We start from the raw sequence: 23,651 nt of genomic DNA on the forward strand, positions 1-23,651 counted from the left end.
AATTGAATTCATAATAATGCAATAGAACAGCTCAGGGAATGTCTTTAGGTACCACACTTTAGAACTACAACGTTGAATATATATTTCTGTGATTTATTTATAATATGTTTAATTGTCTTTGGATAAGTAACAACAACAACAAAAAGAAAACAAACAAATTACTGGTTTATTGTCCATCCAAGGATTTTCACGTTACTGTTCAAAAGTACCTCTTTCCACTTCCCCAATGCCTGTTGGGTAAGGGCAAGCTCATGAGCAAATATGTTCTTTAGCTTGATTATATCTTTTGTCCTATACTTCCCTCCCTCCAAGTGCCCCATCCCTTTCCCTACCATCATTATGACACATCCTTACCTCAATTCACACCAATCTGTCCCATTCCCAAGCCCTTAACATTAATTTTTGCATTTCTACGTTCTTGCTCATGATTATTTTTCCATTACTAATTCCTTCCTCCCTGTTGTTTCACATCCTATTTATTCTTCAATATATTGATCCCTTCTCAGCTGTTCCCTCATCACAAAGTGAAATGATAATTTTTATCTCTTCTGGTCCCCATAGAACTACTGTAAAAAGCACTTACCACATTACTTCAGTTAGTTGATCACGTTGGTTAAGTATCTCTCTTACTTACGAGTGTGAGCCTTTTAGGGCACAGACTTTGTCTTATTAAACTGATTCACCCATAGCCTTCTCCAACTCAGTTGATGGCAATTCCATCCTTCTGTGTTATACAGAAATCATCCTTACTTGCCAGAAAAACGTGGAGACATTCTGAACACCTCACTTTCTTTCACACGCAACATCCAATCAATTGAAAAATCTTTTGGTTCTTCCTTCATAACATATCTAGCCCTTCACTATCCTCACCATGTCCACTCTGGTTTGAGTGGCCATTATCTCTCCTGTGAACTCTTGCAACAACTAATTCTCCTAGCTAATTATTTGCTTCTATGTTTGTATCCATATAATCTATTCACAAAATAGCAGAGGTTATTTTTTTCCCACATCTTTATTGGTGTATAATTGCTTTACAATGTTGTGTTAGTTTCTGCTGTACAACAAAGTGAATCAGCTATATGTATACACATATCCCCATATCTCCTCCCTCTTGAGCCTCCCTCCCACCCTCCCTATTCCATCCCTCTGGGTCATCACAAAGCATCGAGTTGATCTCCCTGTGCTCTGCAGCAGCTTCCCACTAGCCATCCATTTTACAGCTGGTAGTGTATATATGTCCATGCCACTCTCTCACCTCATCCCAGCTTCCCCTTCCCTGCTCCCCCCGCCCATGTCTTCAAGTCTGTGTTCTCTACGTCTGTGTCTTTATTCCTGTCCTGCCACTAGGTTCATCAGTACCACTTTTTTAGATTCCATATATATGCATCAGCATACGGTATTTGTTTTTCTCTTTCTGACTTACTTCACTCTGTATGACATAAGCTAGGTCCATCCAACTCACTACAAATAACTCAATTTCATTCCTTTTTATGGCTGAATAATATTCCATCGAATATGTGTACCACATCTTCTTTATCCATACATCTGTTGATGGACATTTAGGTTGATTCCATGTCCTGGCTATTGTAAACAGTGCTGCAATGAACATTGGGGTACATGTCTCTTTTTGAATTATGGTTTTCTCAGGGTATATGCCCAGTAGTGGGATTGCTGGGTCATATGGTAGTTCTATTTTTAGGGTTTTTTTTTTTTTTTTTTTTTTTTTTGTGGTACGCGGGCCTCTCACTGTTGTGGCCTCTCCCGTTGCGGAGCACAGGCTCCGGATGCGCAGGCTCAGTGGCCATGGCTCACGGGCCCAGCCGCTCCGCGGCATGTGGGATCCTCCCAGACCGGGGCACAAACCCGCGTCCCCTGCATCGGCAGGTGGACTCTCAACCACTGCGCCACCAGGGAAGCCCAATTTTTAGTTTTTTAAGGAACCTCCATACTGTTCTCAAATGCATGTCTGCTTACACCACTCTTTTCCTGAAAACCCTGCTCTTCTTGCTATTCCTCTAACATATCAGGTATTTCCCACCTTGGTTATTGCTCTTGTGTCTGCCTGGAGGCTTTTCAAAAAAACCTGCCACTTTGGCTAAATCCCTCTCTTCTTTGAAATCTTTGCTTAATTTCCACATTCTCTGTAAGGACTATTTCGACCACATTATTTTAAAATGTAAGTTCCATGTCTGATAATGTTGAAGTTGTTTACATTGGACCAAACTTCTCACAGGAAACAACTGTAAACATTGGAGAAATTATATTAAAATAGAAGTATCAAGGATGTATCATACAATACAGAGAATATAGCCAATATTTTGTAATAACTGTAAATGGAATGTAAAATTTTTAAATTAAAAAATAAAAACACAGCTATCTGACACTGGAGAGTTACTAGAAGCAGAGAGATTTGGAAGAGAATGGACATCTGAAAGGAATATCACTGTAAGTGTTTCCATTTTGGAGGTTTTTCTAGACAAAGGACAGTTAGAATTTGGATAGAAATCTGCAGTCTTACTTGCTTGAGGAATCAAAGGACAAAGTTTGGGGCTACTACAGAAACTGGAAATTGAAGGGATATACCCAGGAAAAGAGAAAACCACAGAGGGGAGACTCAACTTGTGTCTATAAATTCTTCCCAAATCTCTGACTGACCCCTGAACAACACACACAAGAGGCAAACTCCAAGCAGCCCATCTAACACTAAGAGAACTAAACAGAATGCAGTTGTGGCTCACCAAGGGCAAAGCAAAGCTTGAAGTCCTCAATATGACGCATTCACACACACAAAAAAAATTTACAGTTAACATTATACTTAATAATGGAATACTGAACCTTTTCCCCAAGATCAGAAGGTGGCAAGGGTGTCCACCCCCACCATTTCTATTCAGCATTTTATTGGAGATCCTAGCTGGTGTAATAAGGAAAATAAAGAGTTCTAAAGATCAGAAAGGAAGAAGTAAAACTCTCTAGCCACTCTAATGGTTGTTTATGCAGAATATTCTAAAGAATATACAAAACAACAAAACAAAAAATAAATAAAGTGAATTTAGCAAGATCACAGAATACCAAGTCAATATACAAAAGAAATCAATTGTATTTCCGTATAGAAGCAGCAAATACTAAAAAATGAAATTTAAATAATTCTATTTACAAAAACTCACAGATCAGAAAATTCTTAGGAGTAAATTTTAAAATTGGGGGCATGATTTTTATAATGAAAACTACAAAATGTTGCTGACAGATGACCTAAATAAATGGAGGGTGTACCATATTCATGGATTGGAAGACTCAATAATATTAAGATGTCAATTCTTCCAATTTGACCTATAGATTCAATGTAATCTCAACCACAGTCCTATGAGGTATTTTTGGTAGAAGTTGACAAACTGATTCTAAAATTTGTATGGCTATGCAAAGGACTTAGAATATCTAAAGAAATCTTGAAAATGAGCAAAAAGGACTTACAATACTTGACTTTAAGACTTGCTACAAAGCTACAGTAATCAAGACAGTGTAGTGCTAGTGTAGGGATAGACAAGTAGATCAATGGAACAGAATAGAAAGCCCAACTTTAGACTAACACTTATACAGTTATTTGACTTTTTACAAAGTTGCCAAAAGCAATTCAATGGGAAAAAGAAAGTCTTTTCAGCAATTAATACTTGAACAATTTGATAGCCATATAGAAAAAAACCAAACTGAGCCACAATCCCTACTTCATACTGTGAAGGAGAAAATTTGCCACACAAAAATGTGTCTCTTTGGCATGGATTTCATTTTACCTCCCCCTTAGCTGCCTAAAGAATTTAGATAAAAGAACTGTTCCCAGAATAGAGATATCACCAGAGATAATCTGCAAAGAATATGGGCTAGGTTGCTGGGGGAAACTCTAGGCAGGACCTAGAAATCAGAGTCCACTCTGTGCCCCACTATCTCTTCATGGTCCAGCAAATATTTGTCTACTAAACATTTGCTTTTCCATCTCCAGGTGAATTGCCTGCCCCCGCTTTGAAGTCCGAAGCCTAGCTGCTAAGAGAAGATGGGGAATGTAAGGAAAAATGTGCATGTTTGGAGTACTTTATTTGTCTGTCACAGAAAAAAGCAGATCTAAAATAGGGATTAACAGAATTTTAAAAATTTCGGAAGGGCTGGGAAGGGCTCTCTGAGCCAGTGGCATTTAAGCTAAGACATGAAGGTTGGGAAGAAGTCAGCCCCCATATGTTTGAAAGATAACCAATGTAGTTAAGAGGTCAAAGGCTAAACCCTATTCAAGTGATAAAATGTGCATTATTCTAGTATGTCCTTTGTATAATAAATACTATAAAATAAAAATATAACATCCGTGAACATCCCCCGAACATCCCAATCCTCTTTACCATGCTCTTTCTTTTTTCCCATAGCATATCAACTTCTAATAGATATACAGTAATTACTTACTTATTGTGTTTATTTTTTGTTGTCTGTCTCTCCTACTACTCAGCAAGGGCAGAACTTTCTGTCTTCTTTTTTTTTCACTGATGTATTCCTAGCACAAAGCACAGTGCTTGGAAATTTGTTGAATAAATGACTACAATTACCCTTGGTTTATAAATGAAGAAGCTGAGACAAATTAGTGGAAACCTGCAGACAATTAGAATAGACTAATATGAGGAAAAGATGTCTGATCTTTCTACAACCTCTGACATCCGTCTTTTTCAAATACAATGAAAACCAAAATGGCTTTCATTAAAATTTTGATTTGTCAATAGCTGCATCTACATTATTAGATATTTGGCACTTTTATATCCTCTGATATAAATTTAATGTAAAAGATTCATGTCTGTTTGTTTTTCATTTATTTCTTCCTTTCAAGACTTGAAAAATAAGAAATCTCAGGCAAAGCTTTATGCTGATACATTAAAGTCCACACTCTGAACAAGTGTAGACAAGGCCTCTGAAAATTCACTCATTTATTCACTCAATAAATATTTATGTATTTATAATATTTAAATATTTATTGTCTACCATGTGCTTTGCACTGTTCTAAGGGTTTAGGATATATAAGTTAACCAAACAAACAAAATTATTAACCTCTGGAGCTTACATTCTAAAGAAATAAAGATCTGCCTAATCAAATCATTTAGCTGCAGCCTCTTAATGAGTTAATTATTTTCTAGGAGTAAATGAGAGATATACTTTTGGAAGCTGTGTTCACTGTGTTCACTGTTCACTCAACTCAATACATAAGTTACACCCTCTGGGTTCTACATCAATGTTTCAAGACAGAAAATACTTATCAGGTCTTACCACTTACCCAATATCATTTTAGAACTGTTTCATCATCAAGGACAAAAAGGGAATGGGAAGTGACTATTATCTCACTGTATTACTCGACCCCCAAACCTGAGAAAATAGAGCTTGGAGGTGGAGTGGGAGGTGTTCTCTAGGTCAGAAAGGGGTGGATCTGGCCCTTTACCCTTCCTTAGCCTCTTTCTCCTTTAGTCACGAAACTACAAGGACATCCCTAGGCAGGCTTACTTCATAGGCTATTAAAAAAAGTTAATGAAGTGGGAACCTACACATCACGCGAAGGTTGCTACCTTTGGCCCTTAGAGTTTCTTGAGTCATATGAAGAGTACATGGAGATCCAAAAATTGCCTTATTTTTCAGAAGTAGTGTTGAAGACACCCTGTTTATTAAGCCCTTGGATTCCCAGACACTATACACTGTGACTTCTGTCAAATACATTGTACTAAACTTGAAGCAGTGTCTATTCCATAGAGGAAACAGTTGGATAAGTGAGCATGTCTATTCTGATGAGCTTCTTTCACACAAAAGGGAAAAGAAGAGATGCTGTGTTTTAGGGACTTGCTTGCAAACTTCTCAAGGACAGTGAGTCTCAAATTGTTTTCTAACTACCCCTTTCCCCTAGTGACTATCACAGACACATATATAGGAATAGATTGGATTCTAGGTAAATATTTTTTGAACTGGTAAATGAACAAAGAGCGTCAGAGAGCAATAATACAAATACTTCTCTTGAAAGACTTTCTACAAAGAAATACCCAGATGTTTCAAAGAGCCTTTTGATTTTGGTAAATTCTTTATCAAAGCTGAACGCACTCAAAAATACATGAAGATATCATGATAAAGAAAAGAGAAAAATATGAAAAAGAAAAGAAGTAACTATTGTTGATCCAAGAAATTCCAGATTTTGAAGATACTTTGAAAAGTAAATAATCTCAAGTTACATGATATAGTATGTTTATGATAGCAACTGCTCAAAAAGACGTAATTATATAGATCTGAGTAACTAAAATAACTCTTGGGATGGTTTCCATCTGGAAATGAATAGGAAGAGACACATATGGCTACAGGGACCTACCAATCCCACTGATAGGTAAATCATATCAAAATGATTTACTCAGCTTTCAGTATAAATCATTAAACTTTTTTTTTTTTTTAAATCACTGCTTGCCTGATGCTGCCATCATGTGGTTTTCATAAACCACAGCAGGAGAATTTTCCATTTTGTTCCCCCACATCCCCACATAAATTCTCTGATAGAAATGTTACCTATGAGAAAAATTTTTTAAGTAGATAAATGATATTGTGGGGATGCCTTTGTATCTATGTTAACACTAAAATCATGTTAGAAAGGATTTGAATAAAATATTGTTTAAAATCTGGACCTTTTTCTCTGCATAAACCCTAAATGCATAAATTCGTTGAATGGATTGTGACACAATCTCAATGTTAGTCCAAGCACAATCGAATTTTAAATTATTAATTATTTTTCATAATAAGCTAGATATATGCAAATCCACCACCCCAAACAAAAGTTATGGACTTGACAATAGTCTATATTTAATCATATATTTCGCCCATGAACCCACCTCATTTCCTGCTCCAGCCTTAGGTAAACTTCATCCTGCATCCTGTGCTTATCATTCCCTTGACTTCCTTTCCATACAGTTTTATTGCATTTATTTGTATTCCTAATAGATTTTTTTAAACAGCTTTATTTAAGAATATTTGAATATAATAGACTGCACGTATTTAAAGTGTACAATTTGATAGGCTTTGACATATGTATATACTTGTGAAACCATCACCACAATCAACATAATGAACATATACACCACCCTGAAAAGTTTCCACAGGCCCCTTTTCCTCATCCCTTCCTCTCTCCCTTTCCTGTCCCCTCACCTCCAAATACTTGTAACCACTTGCTATGGGCTGAATTGTGTCCCCCTAAAATTCATATGTTGAATCCCCCAACCCCTAATGTAATGATATGTACTTAGGTTTACATGAAGTCATCAGGGTGGGGCCCTCATGATGGGATTAGTGCCCTTATAAGAAGAGACACCAGAGAGCTTGCTCTCTCTGCCATGTGCAGACACAGAAAGAAGGGGTTGTCTGTCTGAAAGCCAGGAAGAAAGCTCTCACCAACCCGACCATGCTGGCACCCTGATCTCAGACAGGCTCCAGAACTGTGAGAAAATAAATTTTTGTTATTTAAGGCAGCCAGTCTATGATATTTTGGTATAGCAGCCCAAGCAGACTAATAACCACTGATCTGCTTTCTGTCGCTATACATCGGTTTGTATTACATAAAATTTTATATAAATAGAACCACAGAGTACGTACTCTTATTTGTATGGATAATTTCACTCAGCATAATTATCTTGATATTCACCCAAGCTGGAGTTTGCATCAATATTTCATTCCTTTTTTTACTGCTGGGTAATAGTCCATTGTATAGATAAACCACAGTTAACATCTATTCACCTGTTGATGCCTATTTGAGTTGTTTATAGCTTTTGGCTATTGCAAATCATACTTCTATGAACATGCATATACAAGTCTTTATATTGACACATATATCTTTTTTCTTTAAGTAAATACATAGACATGGAATGGATGGACCATATAATAAATATATATATGTAAATTTTTAGGACACCGCCAAACTATTTTTCAAAGTGTACCATTTTGCATTCCTACCGGCAACACATCCTCACCAATATATGGTATTGTCAGTTGTAGTTCTAATATCAGCCATTCTAATAGGTGTGTAGTAGTATCTTATTATAGTTTCCATTCGAGTTTCTCTAATGACTACAGATGTTGAGTATCTACTTATGTCCTTATTTATCATTTGTATTTCTTCTTTGGTTAAGTATCTGTTCAAATCTTTTAATGATTTTTGGTATTTATCCTGTTTGGTTTTCTTTATGGTCTGGTGTCTGTTATTAATTTTGAAAAGTTTTAGCCATTATTACTTCAAATATCTCTTCTGCCCTGTTCTCTCTTCTCTAGTATTCCAACTGTGTGTATGTTATACCTTTTAAAAATGTCCTATAGTTCTTGGAAGTTTTCTTCTGTCTTTTTTGTTTTCCTCTCTGCATTTCTTTTTTTTTTTTTTTTTTTTTTTACATAATGGGTTTATATTTAATATAGTACTTCTCACCATGGAGATGTTAGCAGTTTATAAAGATTTTTTTGTTTTTGTTAAACGTTAAATCTTTTCTCCATTTCAGTGTCAATATAATTTTTTTACATTAAATCTTTTCTCCATTTCAATGTTAGATACATCGAATACATTTTCTAAACTTTTTCCCCCACAAAGAGATAAGTTTTAATTTTTTGACCAACTGTATTTAATATCTAGGTACAATATTAACTTGGGAGATAACAAAACAAAAATGCATTAAAAATATGGAGAAAAGACTCCTCAGTGATGCAGGAGGCAGTGATTATAACTAAACAGTGGCAATTTCCTAGGATTCTGGGCAAGAGTTTTCTTCTTATTATTGAGAATTCTGAAATTATGAAATATTACTTATGCAGAGTTCAGCCATCTCACTTCTTTGACCTTCTTTCTAACTAGCAAATGCAAATTACAGACGGCATTTTTCAGTGCATTATTTGTTGTGAAGAAAACGTTTTGTTTTCCATTTAACGTATCAGTTTGTTCCTATTTATAGGGAAATAACCAAGACTATGAAGCTACCCTATTTACTGTTTCTTGAGAACTTTCAGACACCAAAACTCAGTTCTGAACCTCAATAGCACAAAGGTTTTCAGGGCAAGGTTTGATTCAGGAGGCCCTTCAAAGTCACATCTGTCCATTTCTCTTTCGTGCATATACCCCCAAACAAGCACAAATGCCTGTAATGCTGAGAACCACACCTAACAAGAGAGCAATTGCATCTCCGGCTTCTACTGCTTCCACAACAGGCAGCACCAGAAGCAATGAAAAGAGAACTAGGAACAGTTGTGTTGAAACTGAGATCATGATGTCGAGATCTTGAGGTGACTGGTTCTTAAAGGCTGAAGGTTCCAAAGAAAGCGTTTTTTTTTTAATTCTACCAGTTCAGGATGCTAAGGCTAAGCTCCACGTGACAGCACCTTCCAGGAAGCAGCCATTACAGGAATGGCCTGCATTTCAATTTGAGAAGTTTCTACTTATATATTCTCAAGCTTACTGATTCTTTTCTTGGCCATGTCCAGTCTACAATTGAGACCATCAATGCAATTTCCATTTTTGTTAAAGTGCTTTTGATTTCAGCATTTTTTGAATCTTTCTTAGAGTTTCCATCTCTCTGCTTTCATTACCCATCTGTTCTTGCATATTGTCTTTTTCCACCAGAGCCCTTAATATATTAATCACAGTTATCTTAAATTTCCTAACAACTCCAAAATCTGTGTCAGATATGAATCTGGTTCTGATGCTTTTTGGTTTCTTCAGACTGTTTTTCTTTGCCTTTTGGCATGTCTTGTCATTTTTTTGTTGAAAGCTACATCCAAGACTAGGGCCCCCAGGAGTTTCTCATTCTTATGCTAGTACACACTTTACTTCCAGAAATTCATCAAAATTCCCAATTACGTTGTTTCCATCAGTTTATGGTTCCAGTAGCTTCTGTACAGGTAAATAGATCTTGGTTGCAACTTTCTGGATTTTCTTATCTCTCCAGATTTTGGTATGGTGGTTTGCCCTGCAACCTCAGTTCTCTGATGGGTCAAGAAAAGTATTGATTTTGTTCCTTCAGTTTTTTCTCGCTTTAAGGACAAGAGGATTTATGTTATTCTGGCTAGAGTTGGGCTTTGTTTAATTGGGTTGTTTTCATTTTCTTGATCTTGATTTTTGAGAGCGCTTCATATATTCCACATATACATATGTTATCAAATATATGCTCTGCAAATATTTTCTTGTCTGCCTTATCTTCTCATTCTTTTAATAGTATCTTTTGAAGAGCAGAAGTTGTATTTTATTTTTTTAACATCTTTATTGAAGTATAATGCCTTTACAATGGTGTGTTAGTTTCTGCTTTATAACAAAGTGAATCAGCTATATATATACATATATCCCCATATCCCCTCCCTCTTGCGTCTCCCTCCCACCTTCCCTATCCCACCCCTCTAGGTGGTCACAAAGCACCCAGCTGATCTCCCTGTGCTATGTGGCTGCTTCCCACTAGCTATTTTACATTTGGTAGTGTACATATGTCCATGCCACTCTCTCACTTCTTCCCAGCTTACCCTTCCCCCTTCCCGTGTCCTCAAGACCGTTCTCTACCTCTGTGTCTTTATTCCTGTTCTGCCCCTAGGTTCTTCAGAACCTTTTTTTTTTTTTTAGATTCCATATATATTTGTTAGCATACAGTATTTGTTTTTCTCCTTCTGACTTACTTCACTCTGTATAATAGTTTCTAGGTCCATCCACCTCACTACAAATAACTCAATTTCATTTCTTTTTATGGTTGAGTAATATTCCATTGTATACATGTGCCATATCTTCTTTAGTCATTCATCTGTCAATGGATGCTTAGGTTGCTTCCATGTCCTGGCTATTGTAAATAGTGCTGCAATGAACATTGTGGTACATGACTCTTTTTGAGCTATCGTTTTCTCAGCATATATGCCCAGTAGTGGGATTGCTGTGTCATGTGGTTTTAAATTTTGATGAAATCTAATTTATCAAGCTCTTGTTTCGTATCCATATGCAATCCAATTGTTCCAGCACCATTATTGAAAAGCACATCATTTCTGCACTAATTTGTCTTTCCACCTTTGTCAAAAATTAGTTGTTAATATAGGTGTGGATCTATTTGTGGACTTCCAATTTTTGCCCATTGATGTTTCTCTATCCTGATTCCAATACCACTCTGTCTTGATTACTGTAGCTTTATAATTAGTCTTTTTAACAAATTTTAATTGAGGTATAAATGACATATAACATTATATTAGTTTTAGATGTACAACGTAATGATTCAATATTTACATATATTACAAAATAATCACCACAATAAGTCTAGTTAACATCTCTCACCACATATAGTCACAATTTTTTTTCTTATGATGAGGACTTTTAAGATGTACTTTCTTAAGAACTTTCAAATATGCCATACAGTATTATTAATCTTAGTCACTGTGCTGTGCATTACATTGCCATGACATTTATTTGATAACTGAAAGTTTGTATCCTTTGATTTTGAGACGTTTGATTAGTCTTAAAATCAGGAAGTATTACTCTTTCAACAATATTACTCATTTTCAAAGCTGTTTTAATTATTCTAGGTACTTTGCATTTCTATAGGAATTTGACAATCAGTTTATCAACTGCTACAAAAAAGTATGCTGGGATTTTAATTGGGACTGCCTTGAATCTACAAATTAATTTGAAGATAACTGACATCTTAACAATATTTAGTCTTCCAACACATGAACATAATATATTGATTTATTTAGGTCTTCTTTAATTTCTCTCAGGAATGTTCTGTAGCTTTCAATGCACAGGTTCTCACATCTTTTGTCAAATTTATGCCTGAAGATTTCACATTTTTGATGCTATTTTAAATGTCTCTTTTCATTTTAGTATCTGATATTTGATGCTAATACATAGAATGGAGATTGATATTTGCATATTAATCTTGTATCTTCCAACCTTGTTAAACTCATTTATTAGTATTAGTAGCTTTTTATTTTTCTAGATTCCATTGGATTTTCTACATAGACAATCATGTTATCTGCTTTTTATTTTCTTTTCCTTGCCTTGCCTTCTGTGTTGGTTAGAATCTCCAAGAATAGACATGATAAGAATGACATTCTTGATTTCTTCCTGATCATAAGAGGAAAATATTGTCTTTCATAATGAACTATGATGTTATCTGTGAATTTTTTATATGTGTCCCTTATCAGCTTGAGGAAGTTCCCTTTTATTATTATTAGTTATGACAGCTTTTTATCAGGAATCAATGAATTTTACCAAAAAATTAATCTATTTATTGAGATAATCATATGATTTTCCATTTTTAGTTTGTTAATGTGGTGAAATACATTGTTTGATTTTCTAACGTTAAACCAATGTTGCATTCCTGTAATAAAAGTCATGATGAATTTTGGTCACGATGAATGATACTTTTTACATATTGTTGGATTTTATTTGTTAATATCTTTTTCATTTATGTTCATGAAAGTTTCTGTTCTGTGGTTTTCCTTTCTTGTAATGTCTTTGCCTGTTTTTTGGTATCAGAGTAATGGTGGTCTCATATAATGACTTAGGAAGTATTTCCTCCTCTTTAATATTATTTTTTCTTTAAATATTTGGTAGATTTCACTAGTAAAGCCATCTGAACATGGAGCTTTCTTTGTGAAATAGATTTTCACTACAAGGTCAATTTTTTAGGTTATCTATTTCTTTTCTTTCTTTCTTTCTTTTTTTGTGGTACGCAGGCCTCTCACTGTTGTGGCTTCTCCCGTAGCGGAACACAGGCTCCAGATGCATAGGCTCAGCGGTCATGGCTCACGGGCCTAGCTGCTCCGCGGCATGTGGGATCTTCCCAGACCGGGGCACGAACCTGTGTTCCCTGCATCGGCAGGCGGACTCCCAACCACTGCGCCACCAGGGAAGCCCCCTATTTCTTTTTGAGTGCGCTTTGGCAGTGTGTATCTTTCAAGAAAGTAGTCCATTTCCTCTAATTTGCCAAATTAACTGGCATCAAGTTGTCTGACATATTACCTTTTATCCTTTTAATATCTGTAAAATCTATAGTGATGTTATTTTTCTCATTCCTGATATTGGTAATTTGTATCTTCCTTTTTCCCTGATAGTCTAGCTTTCATTTCATTATTTTCTTCATTATTTTTTTGTTTTCTATTTCATTAATTTCTGCCCTGATCTTTATTATTTCCTTTCTTGTTCTTACTTTGTCTTTAACTTGCTCTTCTTTTTCTAGTATCTTAAGGTGGGAGCTGAGGTTATTGATGTGGGACCTTTCTTCTTTTCTAAGATAGGTGTTTAGTGCGATATATTTCCTCCTAAGTAATTTTTTAGTGGCATACCATAAATTTTGATATGTTGTATTTTCATTGAAAAGTTAAAAGTGATTTCTAACTTCCCTTTTATTTTCTTACTTGACACATGGGTTATTTAGATGTTCTCTAGTTTCCAAATATTTGGGAATTTTCCAGATATTTTTCTGCTAGTGATCTTTAATCTAACTCCATTGTGGTGAGGGAAAATGCTTTAGGTAATGTAAATCCTTCTATATTTGAGATTTGTTTTATAGCCTAGAATATGTTATCTCTTGGTAAATGTTCTATGTGAACTTGAAAAAAAATGTGTATTCTGTTGTTTGCAGGGAGAGTGTTCTGTAAATGTCGATTAGATCAAACTGGATGATATTCTACTTCAAATCTTTGTTCTTACTGATTTTCTCTCCACTTGTTCTCTCAGTTATTGAGAAAGAGGTACTAAAATCTATTATTATAATTTTGGATTTGTCTATTTTCCTTACAATTCTATTAGTTTTTGTTAATGCTTTCTTCTTAGGTATATAAACAATTGAGGTTGCTATTTCTGTTTGATAAACTGACTCCTTTATTGCTGTGGAATGACCTTCTTTATTCCTGGTAGTATCCATTGCTCTGAAATATACTTTGCCTGCTATTAACATAACCACTCCAGCTTTCTTTTGATTTATGTTAATATAGTGTGTCTTTTACATCCTTTTTCTTTTAACCTCTCTGGATCCTTATACTTAAAATTTATTTTCTGTAGGCACCATATAGTTGGGTCTTGTTTTTTATTCAATCTGACAACCTCTGACATCTAATTGGATTATATACAACGTTACATTTATGTGATTAAATCTATCATTCCCCCATTTTCTATCTTCCTTTAGAATAATTTGAACATTTTTAATTATTGGATGGTATCTCTTTTACTGGCTTATTATCTATAACTCTTTGCTGTGTGGGTTTTTTTTAGCAGTTGCTTGTGATTTTATAGTACGCAGCTTTAACTTATTTCAGTCTACCCTCAAGTGATATATCACTGCACATACAGCATAAGAATCTAACAATGATGTCCTATCATTTCTTCCTTTCTGACTTTTGTGCTATTGTTGTACATGTTGCAAACCACACATTAAATTTTTATTTTGGGATAAATACCAATTATATTCTAAAATTATATGACTAATAAGAAAAACGTCAGATATACTTACTCATGTAGCTACCATTGTTCTTCATTCCTTTGGCTAGATACATATTTTCATTTGGTATCATTTCTTTCAGCCTGAAGGACTTCCATTTTTTATAGTGTGGGTGTGCTGTTGATTGTTTTCAGCTCTGTCTGGATTCTACTCTTCCTAAATGTCTAAAAAAATGCTTTTTTGCCTTTGGTTTTTAAAGATATTTTCACTGAGTACAGAATTCATGATCAATAGTTTTTTTTTCTTTCAGTACTTTAAAAATCAAGGTGTTCCACTGTCTTCTTGCTTACATTGTTTTTGACAAGATATCTATTTCCTTCCTTTTGTTTCTCTGTATATAATGTGACATTTTCCCCCCTCTTGTTGCTTGAAAAATTTTTTCTATCACACTGCATTTGAACAATTTGATTTTTGTGTTTTAGGTATAGTTTTTTCATATTTTATGGGCTTGGAGTTCGTTGAGCTTCTTAGATCTGTGTGTTTATAGTTTTCATCACATTTGTGTTTGTGTGTGTGTGTGTGTTTTAATCTGAAATCCCAATCATTTATGAAAGGATACTTATTTCTTACTCACGTAAGCCTCTGTTAAGAATCCCACTTCCTTTCTTCTCATAACTGGCAATCATCTATAACATGTAGCTTTCATGATAACTGCAACAAAAGGGGGAGAGGGGATGGGGGCCACATAGCTTTTAACCATCTCAGTCCAGAAGTGGCTCAAAAAAGTCACTTTCCCTCACAGTCCAGTAACCAGAAGTGACATGGCCCCAACCTAGGAGAAGTTGGGAAATGTAAGGGAATATGTGGATATTTGGAGTACTTTGTTTGTCTGCCATAGAAAAAAGCAGATCTAACATAGGAATTGACAGAATTAAAGTAATTTTAGAAGGTATGGGCTGGGAAAGGCTCTCTGAGCCAGTGGCATTTAAGCTAAGGCCTAAAAGTTGGAAAGAAGTCAGTCCCAGTATGTTTGAAAGATAATCAATGTAGTTAAGAGGTCAGAGGCTAAAGTCCTATTCAAGTAATAAAATGTACATTATCCTAGCATGTCCTTTGTATAGTAAATACTATCACTTAGGAAGCCTTCAAGGGTATGGGGGTATAAGATCCTCACCAAATCCTGATCCGTGACAGAACTTACACACTACTCTCTTAGATGTAGAAGAATAGGTAGAAGGATGAACCTTCAATGACACACATACACACAAAGCAATAGCTGTGAAACTATAGGGTTCACTCATTCCAGCAATAACATTCACTAAGAGTCTACCATGATGCAAGGTGGAATAAAAATGTTGACTCCAATTCCCCCTGCTTTGATGTAACTAATAGTCTAGTGGAAGAAACATATTACTGAAAAGCAATGAAATACTCTATGTGGAATCATTTTTCTCCATAAAGAAAGGGGGGGAGCTATAACAAAGGTCAAGTCTAATTTAGAAATTATTTAGAAATAAACAGAAAAGAAGCTCTACAAAAACTGAGGAGTCCAGAGTGATGAAAATTTCCCATTCTGGTCAAGAACATTAAAAATAGAGTAAAAAGTATTCTGCATACATAAATTCCACAAGCTCTCAAGAAGAGCAATTATAGCAAGACCTTTTTTCTCCAAATGAAGAATCAAGTTTTAGACAAATATACATATCTACATGCACTAATTAGGTCAATACCCACATTTTTATGCCTACTTAAGTCTAGAAAATTTTGTCTTTGTTATATCTACACCGTGAATTCTCACTTTTCTTACTCGCCCTCTCCATATTTAATCCTTTAATCCTGTATTTCATTCTGATTTCTCTGTTCAATCCTCTTACATAAATTGGAAGATGTTAATCCTCAAAGGCTTCAAACTAGATAAATGAAGGGAAATATTTGAAAAACTATTTTAGAAAAAGATAGATAAGATAGAATAAGTTTTCCCATTCTACCTAATAATTTTGTTCCCAGAAATAGACGAGAGGTCGATTTCTTAGAAAGCAAGAAAATACAAAAAGGTGATTAAGCACGTCTCTTGGTGCTTGACTTGCAGTCTCAGTTGTGGGACTGTGATTATGATTGAAAGAATACTATAAATGGGTCTCCTGGTTTTTCTCTGCTACTCACTTGTTGTGACCTTACACAAGTTTCTCAGTTCAGTTTCCTTAACTATAAACCACAGATCAAAAAAAATGTACCTACTGTTAAGGGTTGTTCTGAGTGTTAAATGATTTCTTGTATATAGAGCACTTTATAACAATGTCTGGCAATAATACATGATAAAAATCGCCATTACTAATACTAGTAATAGTTATCATGGAGCAGTTGTAAAAAACCACATTAAAATTTAATTGAGTGATTGCTGTTTTCTAGACTTACATCTGAATGCTTTCATATAATTCATATAATTTAAACCCTTTTAAACCAAATTCACCCTGTACCAAGTACCACCCGACAACAAACATTTATAGCAAATTTCCAGTGTGCTTCAAGCTTGTGGACATTATCATTTCCCTTTCATTGCTTTAGTCCAAAAAGAATGTCACTGGTTCCCAAGTTTTAAAGACCATTATTCCACCTTATTTTTAACACTACAAACTGACACATACTTGTGGAAAGGGAACGTTGCCTGCCATTCCAGTCAACAACAAAAGTTGCCCACCATCAAGCTATCAACCACTGTAGTCACCCCACCCCCTGCCTAACAGTGTACCCTGAGGGTAATTCAGGATGGAGAAAACCAGGAAACATTCTGTGTTCTGGATACTGACCCTAGATAGTTAAGATGCATATCTAAGGAATAATTTCAATGAGTCCAGACTCTTGCATCTTCCCATACATAGAAAATCACTAAAATCATTAACTTGAGATGTCTGTTTTTTGTGATTAGTAGTAATCTTCTGATGTTCAACTACCTTTTTTTTTTTTTTTTCCAGAAAAAACTCCTAGATATCCTAGCTCCTTCCTAATTTCTTTGGAGTAGTTTCTCAGAGCTACCTGAGAGGCTGTCTCCCAGGCTACAGTCCTCAGTAATGTCCCCAAATAAAACTTAACTCTCAACTTTTAGAGTGTGCATTTTTCTTCAGTTGACATACTCTACAAATGATATTTAATATAAGTTTAATAGATGTAACTCAATAAAAGCTAAGAGCAAATAATACGTAATTAGGAGAAAAATATATACAACACCAATAGCAGACATCATTCTGGCCTTGACAAAACAATCACTTATTGATACTGATAGAATCTATGCACAGTTAGGAAAGGAGTAGGGAAGCATCCACATATGATTGTTTCATCTCTCCCTAGATGTAGGACCAGTTACAGGACAAACAGTCAGACCATGTGACTGTGGACACACAATTTTATCCTGAGTACTTTCAATCCGGACCAAAGTCACACAGCTCCTGAACAAAAGCATGGGCTTAAGCCTGTGATAGATTCATTACCATCAAATAGGACAGAATTCTCTCTCATTTCTTTGCTTTCTTACCCAAATGAGATGCATGAAAACTGCTTGCACATTCTGTTTAATCCTTATGCAAGCTTGTATTCCAACACCAGAATTATAATTCTAATTTGGAATTTCTTTTGCTCAACATAGTGCCCTAATTGTGAAAAATAATTTCCGACTTCGAATCATGAAATAACTTGGAATCCAGATTATTAACAAAATGATGGAAAATTGGAGATGTAATTGACTAGAATCATTTCATTAGTTCATTTGCTCATTGTTTCATTATAACAATCTTATAAGGCATGTACCGGAGAGAGGCTATTTCAATCCACTTGCACATAGCCAACTGTTGGGGCTCAGGGCAGGCCATGCCAAAATACGCTTCAATGGCATACTAATTATTTTGAATTGGTTACTTAAGAAAGAGCCATTGTAAGAGGGACACTCTGACCCTCCTCTCTGTCTCCTTTAAAGTAGGAAATAAATCTCTCATGAAAGGTGCACTCCTTGCATCTGAAGGTAGGACACCCTGATTTCCAGAGATAGGGAATTTGGGGCGAGAAACTCATATAAACAAAACTTGTTACTCCTTTAGTTTACCATCCCAAGCTCAAACTCTACTTAGATTCTTCACTAATTAAGCACCCAAAGCCTAATTTTCTTTGTCCTGTGAATTCCTCACAAATTTATTGTTTGTTTGTCTAAAAAGTATAAAAGCTTCCTGCTTTGGCCACTTCCTAGGTCCCATGACTGTGGGACCTCCATGTGCATAAGTTAAAGTTTGTTTCTTTTTCTCCTGTTAATCTGTCTTGTGTAGTAGTCCAGCCACAGAACTCAAGAGAGATAGAGGGGAAATTTGCCCTTCCCCAACACAACCTATCAAAATGACTAATGATTTCCACGTCTTCTTAAAGCATGCAGGTTGATGCCCAGGGCTTGCTGAAAGAATAACAGAATGTAATTAATAAACTACTCCTGCACCTACCAGTAGAGTTTCATGATAATCAAGAGACAAGTGTGTGTATTTCTCAACCTGTTTTTGCCAGTTCTTTCACAGTAAATTATGTGATTTAATTAAAATAGTACAAACAAACAGTTGTTATGTCTATGAAGACTAAGTTGAATGTTCTCAAAAGACTTGAGAATTAAAAAGAATTAGTAATGACTTAGATAAGGACAAGACAACCATGAACACTGGGAAACACTTTAAAAATATAGATGGGGGGCTTCCTTGGTGGTGCAGTGGTTAACAATCCGCCTGCCAATGCAGGGGACACGGGTTCAAGCCCTGGTCTGGGAAGATCCCACATGCCGCGGAGCAACTACGCCCGTGAGCCACAACTGCTGAAGCCCACGCGCCTAGAGCCCTTGCTCCGCAACAAGAGAAGCCACTGCAATGAGAAGTCTGCACACTGCAACAAAGAGTAGCCCCCGCTCGCTGCAATTAGAGAAAGCCTGCGCTCAGCAGTGAAGACCCAATGCAGCCAAAAATAAATAAAAATAAATTTAAAAATATATATAGATAGATGAATTTTCACTTAGTTTTATCTCAAACTGAAAATTATAGGCAGTGATTCATAGGTATTATTAATGCCAGAAGATAACACAAAATTCCAAACAGTAGGTTCCATAGAGACTTGGATCCTGTAGGGAAGTACAATTTGCCACCCCAAAATGTCTCTTTGGCATGAGGATTATTTTAGGCTGATTATTTTTAAGAAACAGAAGACTCAGTAAGTCTGTGTTTTTACCTCCCCATTAGCTGCCTGAAGAATTTAGATAAAGGACCTATTCCTAGAATAGAGGTATCTCCAGAAATATCTGCAAAGAAAATGGACTAGTTGTGTTGGGGGAAACCCAGCAGCGCCTAGACATCAAAGTCCACTCTGCGTCCCAATGCCCCTGCATGGCCCAGCAAACATCTGCTTTTGCATCTCCAGGTGAATTGCTTTCCTCCCCTTTGAAGTCCCAAACCACTACGCCCAACATCTTCTTTTGTCTTTAGCTGAATCTTTTGTCTTTAGCTGAAGATCGTATTTAAGGTGAAAGCTTCAGCCATTTTGGCGAGTCACTCAGTTTTCCTGGGTCTCTCCCAAGTACATATGTTATTAAACTTTTGTTTGTTTTTCTCCTGTGAATCTATCTCAGGTCACCAGCCAGAAGAACCTAGAAGGGAAGAGGAAATTTTCCTCCCCAACAACCTACATCAAAAGATTGATGAATTAATATATAAATACTTTATGTCATAATACAATGTTTAAGGTTAAATGCATTGTTTTATGATTTCCTACTTTATCCAACTTTTTCTAGTAACCGACAAACTATATGTCCCAGTATAATGTAGGTTAAGGAAAATAGAGTCTCCTGATCTGTAAAATGAAGAAGGTAATTCTTACTCATAAGGCTGCTTTGAGGACTAAATAAAATCATCCATATAAAAGAGTACCTGTCACCTAGTAAGCACACATTACCCACTAGCTAACACGGCATGCTGGTGGGGGTGGTAACATAACGGTAATGGCATGAGGGACCAGTCTGCCTGGATTCACATCCCAGCTCAATTACCAGCTCTGTGATCTTAGAGGAAGTTACCTAACCTCTCTGTACCTTAAATCCATCATCAGTAAAATGTACATAATAATAGCTCCACCACCATTGGGTTATTGTGAGGATCCAACGAATCAACTAATGTGAAGTGCCTAAGACATAATACATGCTTAACGTAACACATTTTAGTCACTGTTATTTTGTATATTATTGGCTTTTCTTTTCAGCTAGATAGAAAATTGCCCTCTCTTAAAGCATCCAAATATTTGTTATCATTCCTTTGGCTCTAGGCTTCTCACCTTCTAAAATGAACACAGGACTCAATTTATTTTAGTACAGACAGATCACTAGTGCCATCTAGTGGCAAACTGCTAATAAATTTAACAAAAAGGAATATTGCCCATAAAGGGGTAAAATTTCTACAGACATGAATTTAATTTTTGAAGACAAACTAGATATTTGGAAATGCAATATGTTTTCTATAATGATTTGAATGTAATACAAATATAAGCAGGGGAAATTTAAAAACTGCACACCACAAGAAGATTGCTTGGCAAACACAGTACAAAAAAAAAAAAAAAGATTCTTGCTTTGCATGAGCCAAACAACTGGGTTTAAACCCAATGTCAAAATTTTTGGACAGGGCTTTCCTGGTGGCGCAGTGGTTGAGAGTCCGCCTGCCGATGCAGGGGACACGGGTTCGTGCCCCGGTCCAGGAAGATCCCACATGCCGTGGAGCAGCTGGCCCCGTGGGCCATGGCCGCTGAGCCTGTGCATCCGGAGCCTGTGCTCCGCAACGGGAGAGGCCCCAACAGTGAGAGGCCCGCGTACGGCAAACAAACAAACAAACAAACAAAAAAAACAGATTTGTGATGTTAATATACCCCTGATATTTTCTAGACCTTAATTTCCTATGATATCAAATGAGTATGCTATATGTGTTGAATTCGTTTTGTAGTTATAAAAGTAAGGGATAAATCACTATGCTAATTTTAACATGATGAATCTATAGTATTATCTGTCAGAAGCATTTTGAGGGGAACCTTGATAACTTCTAACATCCTTTCCAACATTTTGATTTTTTTTTAAATGCAGCCATATTGGAAGAAAAGAATTAGAAATGTGAATTTTGGGTGTAATTTAAACAGCATAAATGTTATAACATATACTAAGATATTAAGTTATATCATTGGATAAATTAAAAATTAATACCATACAAAGATCCCAGGTGATAGCATCATACAGCTTTACTTTCTGCAAGTCAGAACTTACAGAAGAACTCAAAACTGCACAAAACTACTGTAATCTATAATATTCAGGCAGTCCTTGCCTTGCTCATTGAAATATGTACAAATTTCAGAGCCACAATTTAGTCAAATAACAGCAGCCTTCCAACAACACAGTTCAAATTTCAGTTATCATGGCATATTAACTGTGACTAATTATATAAGAGCTGCTAGCTCTTTGGTCCAAAAATCACTATGTAAATAACAGATGAGCATCATGATCAGTGACTAACATGTCACTTCTTTCAAAGTCTGTCAGTGCTTGGTCACTGCACATCTGTTATTCAGTTCAAATGCAGACAGCAAATCATGTTGCTTCCTTGTGTTCCAGTGATAAACTCACTTGACATTTCACAAAAGTGAGTAATCAAAAGAGGCTATTAGGGCTTCCCTGGTGGCGCAGTGGTTGAGAGTCTGCCTGCCGATGCAGGGGACGCGGGTTCGTGCCCTGGTCCGGGAAGATCCCGCATGCCGCGGAGCGGCTGGGCCCGTGAGCCATGGCCGCTGAGCCTGTGCGTCTGGAGCCTGTGCTCCGCAACGGAAGAGGCCACAACAGTGAGAGGCCCATGTACCGCAAAAAAAAAAAAAAAAAAGAGGCTATTAGCCCATAAAGATGAAAGTGCAACAAAGAAATAAAACGTGATAATGCTGGAAATGAAATTGGATGTGAATAGAAGATCTGAAGATGATGACAGCAAAGCAAGGATAGAAGAGACCTAGGCCAGCAAGAAGGTAAGAGCCATGAATGTAAAAAACAAGATAAAGTCGCTTCAACAGGATTCTAACTGAATGTAAATGGGTTGTACGAGAAATAGGGGATGACCCAGGAATGTTGACACCGTGCCCTTTGGAGCAATGTAGCTATGCAGCCATAAGAACTTAGTGAAGGCAAACTGATCAAAATAAATGAGGAATGTGATTGTGACAAAAAGGATGACAATGCCCCAGAGGAAGTGACACCAGAACAAAACTTCACATTAAAGAAACTCTCAGAGATATCTCATGACTTTGAAAGGACAAAGGACAAGATGGAAGTTGATCCAAACTTAAAAAGAATTTGACAGTTCAATTCACCAAGGCATAGAAAAGATGCCTGCTCCATATAATAAGTCGTATGATGAGAAGAAGGCAAGTAACTGTTCAAACTCCTCTTGACAAGATTTTGGCAATGAAGTAATACTTTAATTCTCAATGTTTCTAATGTTTTAAATTACAGTGTACTGAATAAATATTAATTTTACTATTTTTCATTTCCTTATATATTTATAAACCACAGTAAGAGAGTTTTTAGTGTTTTGAGAAAACATTTTAAAGGTCACAGAACAATTGTTATTCTCTTATTGATTTGCTTTGTCCAGTTTCAACTTAGTCATTTTCATGGTTTTGCACTATTGTGCAAAACAAGAACTGGATGTATTGCCAAAGCCTAAATTTTTCTTTCACAGTTTTCAGTCATTGTAAACGTCATTCAGAAATTGCCACCTACTGCATGCTAATATAATAGCTAGTCCCCTTCTGAACATATTTTATAAATTATTTGCAGTGTCATGATATAATGTTGAAAAGATGTCCTTGCTCCTAACCAAACCAGGCATATAGAAGAGCATTATGTACCTGGCAGTGGCAACTGAACTAATATACCACTGACTCTTGGGTCCATGTTCAATTGATTGGTTATATCCAAAAGTTCTTCCTGAGAAACATCCTTAGGTTTTAGAATGATCTCACTACAGATACCTGGAAGAAAAACAAGTACAGAAAGTCACTTTAACAAAGATGTGTTTTTTCATTGATGGTGTCTTACACAATGTGTGATTGGTTCCCTCTGCTCCTATCCCACTGGAAGAAAAGGCCCTTCTACAAAAATGATGTTCTAAGCACCATCAGGAGGGAATTTTC

The 23,651-nt window shown here is 36.0% G+C and overlaps 2 protein-coding genes across 4 annotated transcripts in view; both read right to left on the minus strand.

Moving 5' to 3' along the window:
• The window catches only part of MTHFD2L (methylenetetrahydrofolate dehydrogenase (NADP+ dependent) 2 like), a 139,960-nt gene that overhangs the window by 98,300 nt on the left and 18,009 nt on the right, over nucleotides 1–23,651 (minus strand). For 2 of the 3 annotated variants that reach the window (XM_082653254.1, XM_082653252.1), the window contains one exon: nucleotides 23,367–23,489. The exons of the other annotated variant lie outside the window; for it this stretch is intronic. In XM_082653254.1, coding sequence (XP_082509380.1) covers nucleotides 23,367–23,489 — 123 coding nt within the window. The remainder of the gene's footprint in view (nucleotides 1–23,366; nucleotides 23,490–23,651) is intronic. 3 annotated transcript variants of the gene reach the window in all.
• On the minus strand, nucleotides 8,396–9,418 carry LOC309821909 (small integral membrane protein 30). The gene has a single exon (XM_082653473.1). It carries the CDS (start codon nucleotides 9,284–9,286, stop codon nucleotides 9,107–9,109), a length of 180 nt encoding a protein of 59 aa, XP_082509599.1. The 5' UTR covers nucleotides 9,287–9,418; the 3' UTR covers nucleotides 8,396–9,106.

Source organism: Grampus griseus (assembly GCF_964374135.1).
Source record: "Grampus griseus genome assembly, chromosome: 4".
Taxonomy (NCBI): domain Eukaryota; kingdom Metazoa; phylum Chordata; class Mammalia; order Artiodactyla; family Delphinidae; genus Grampus; species Grampus griseus.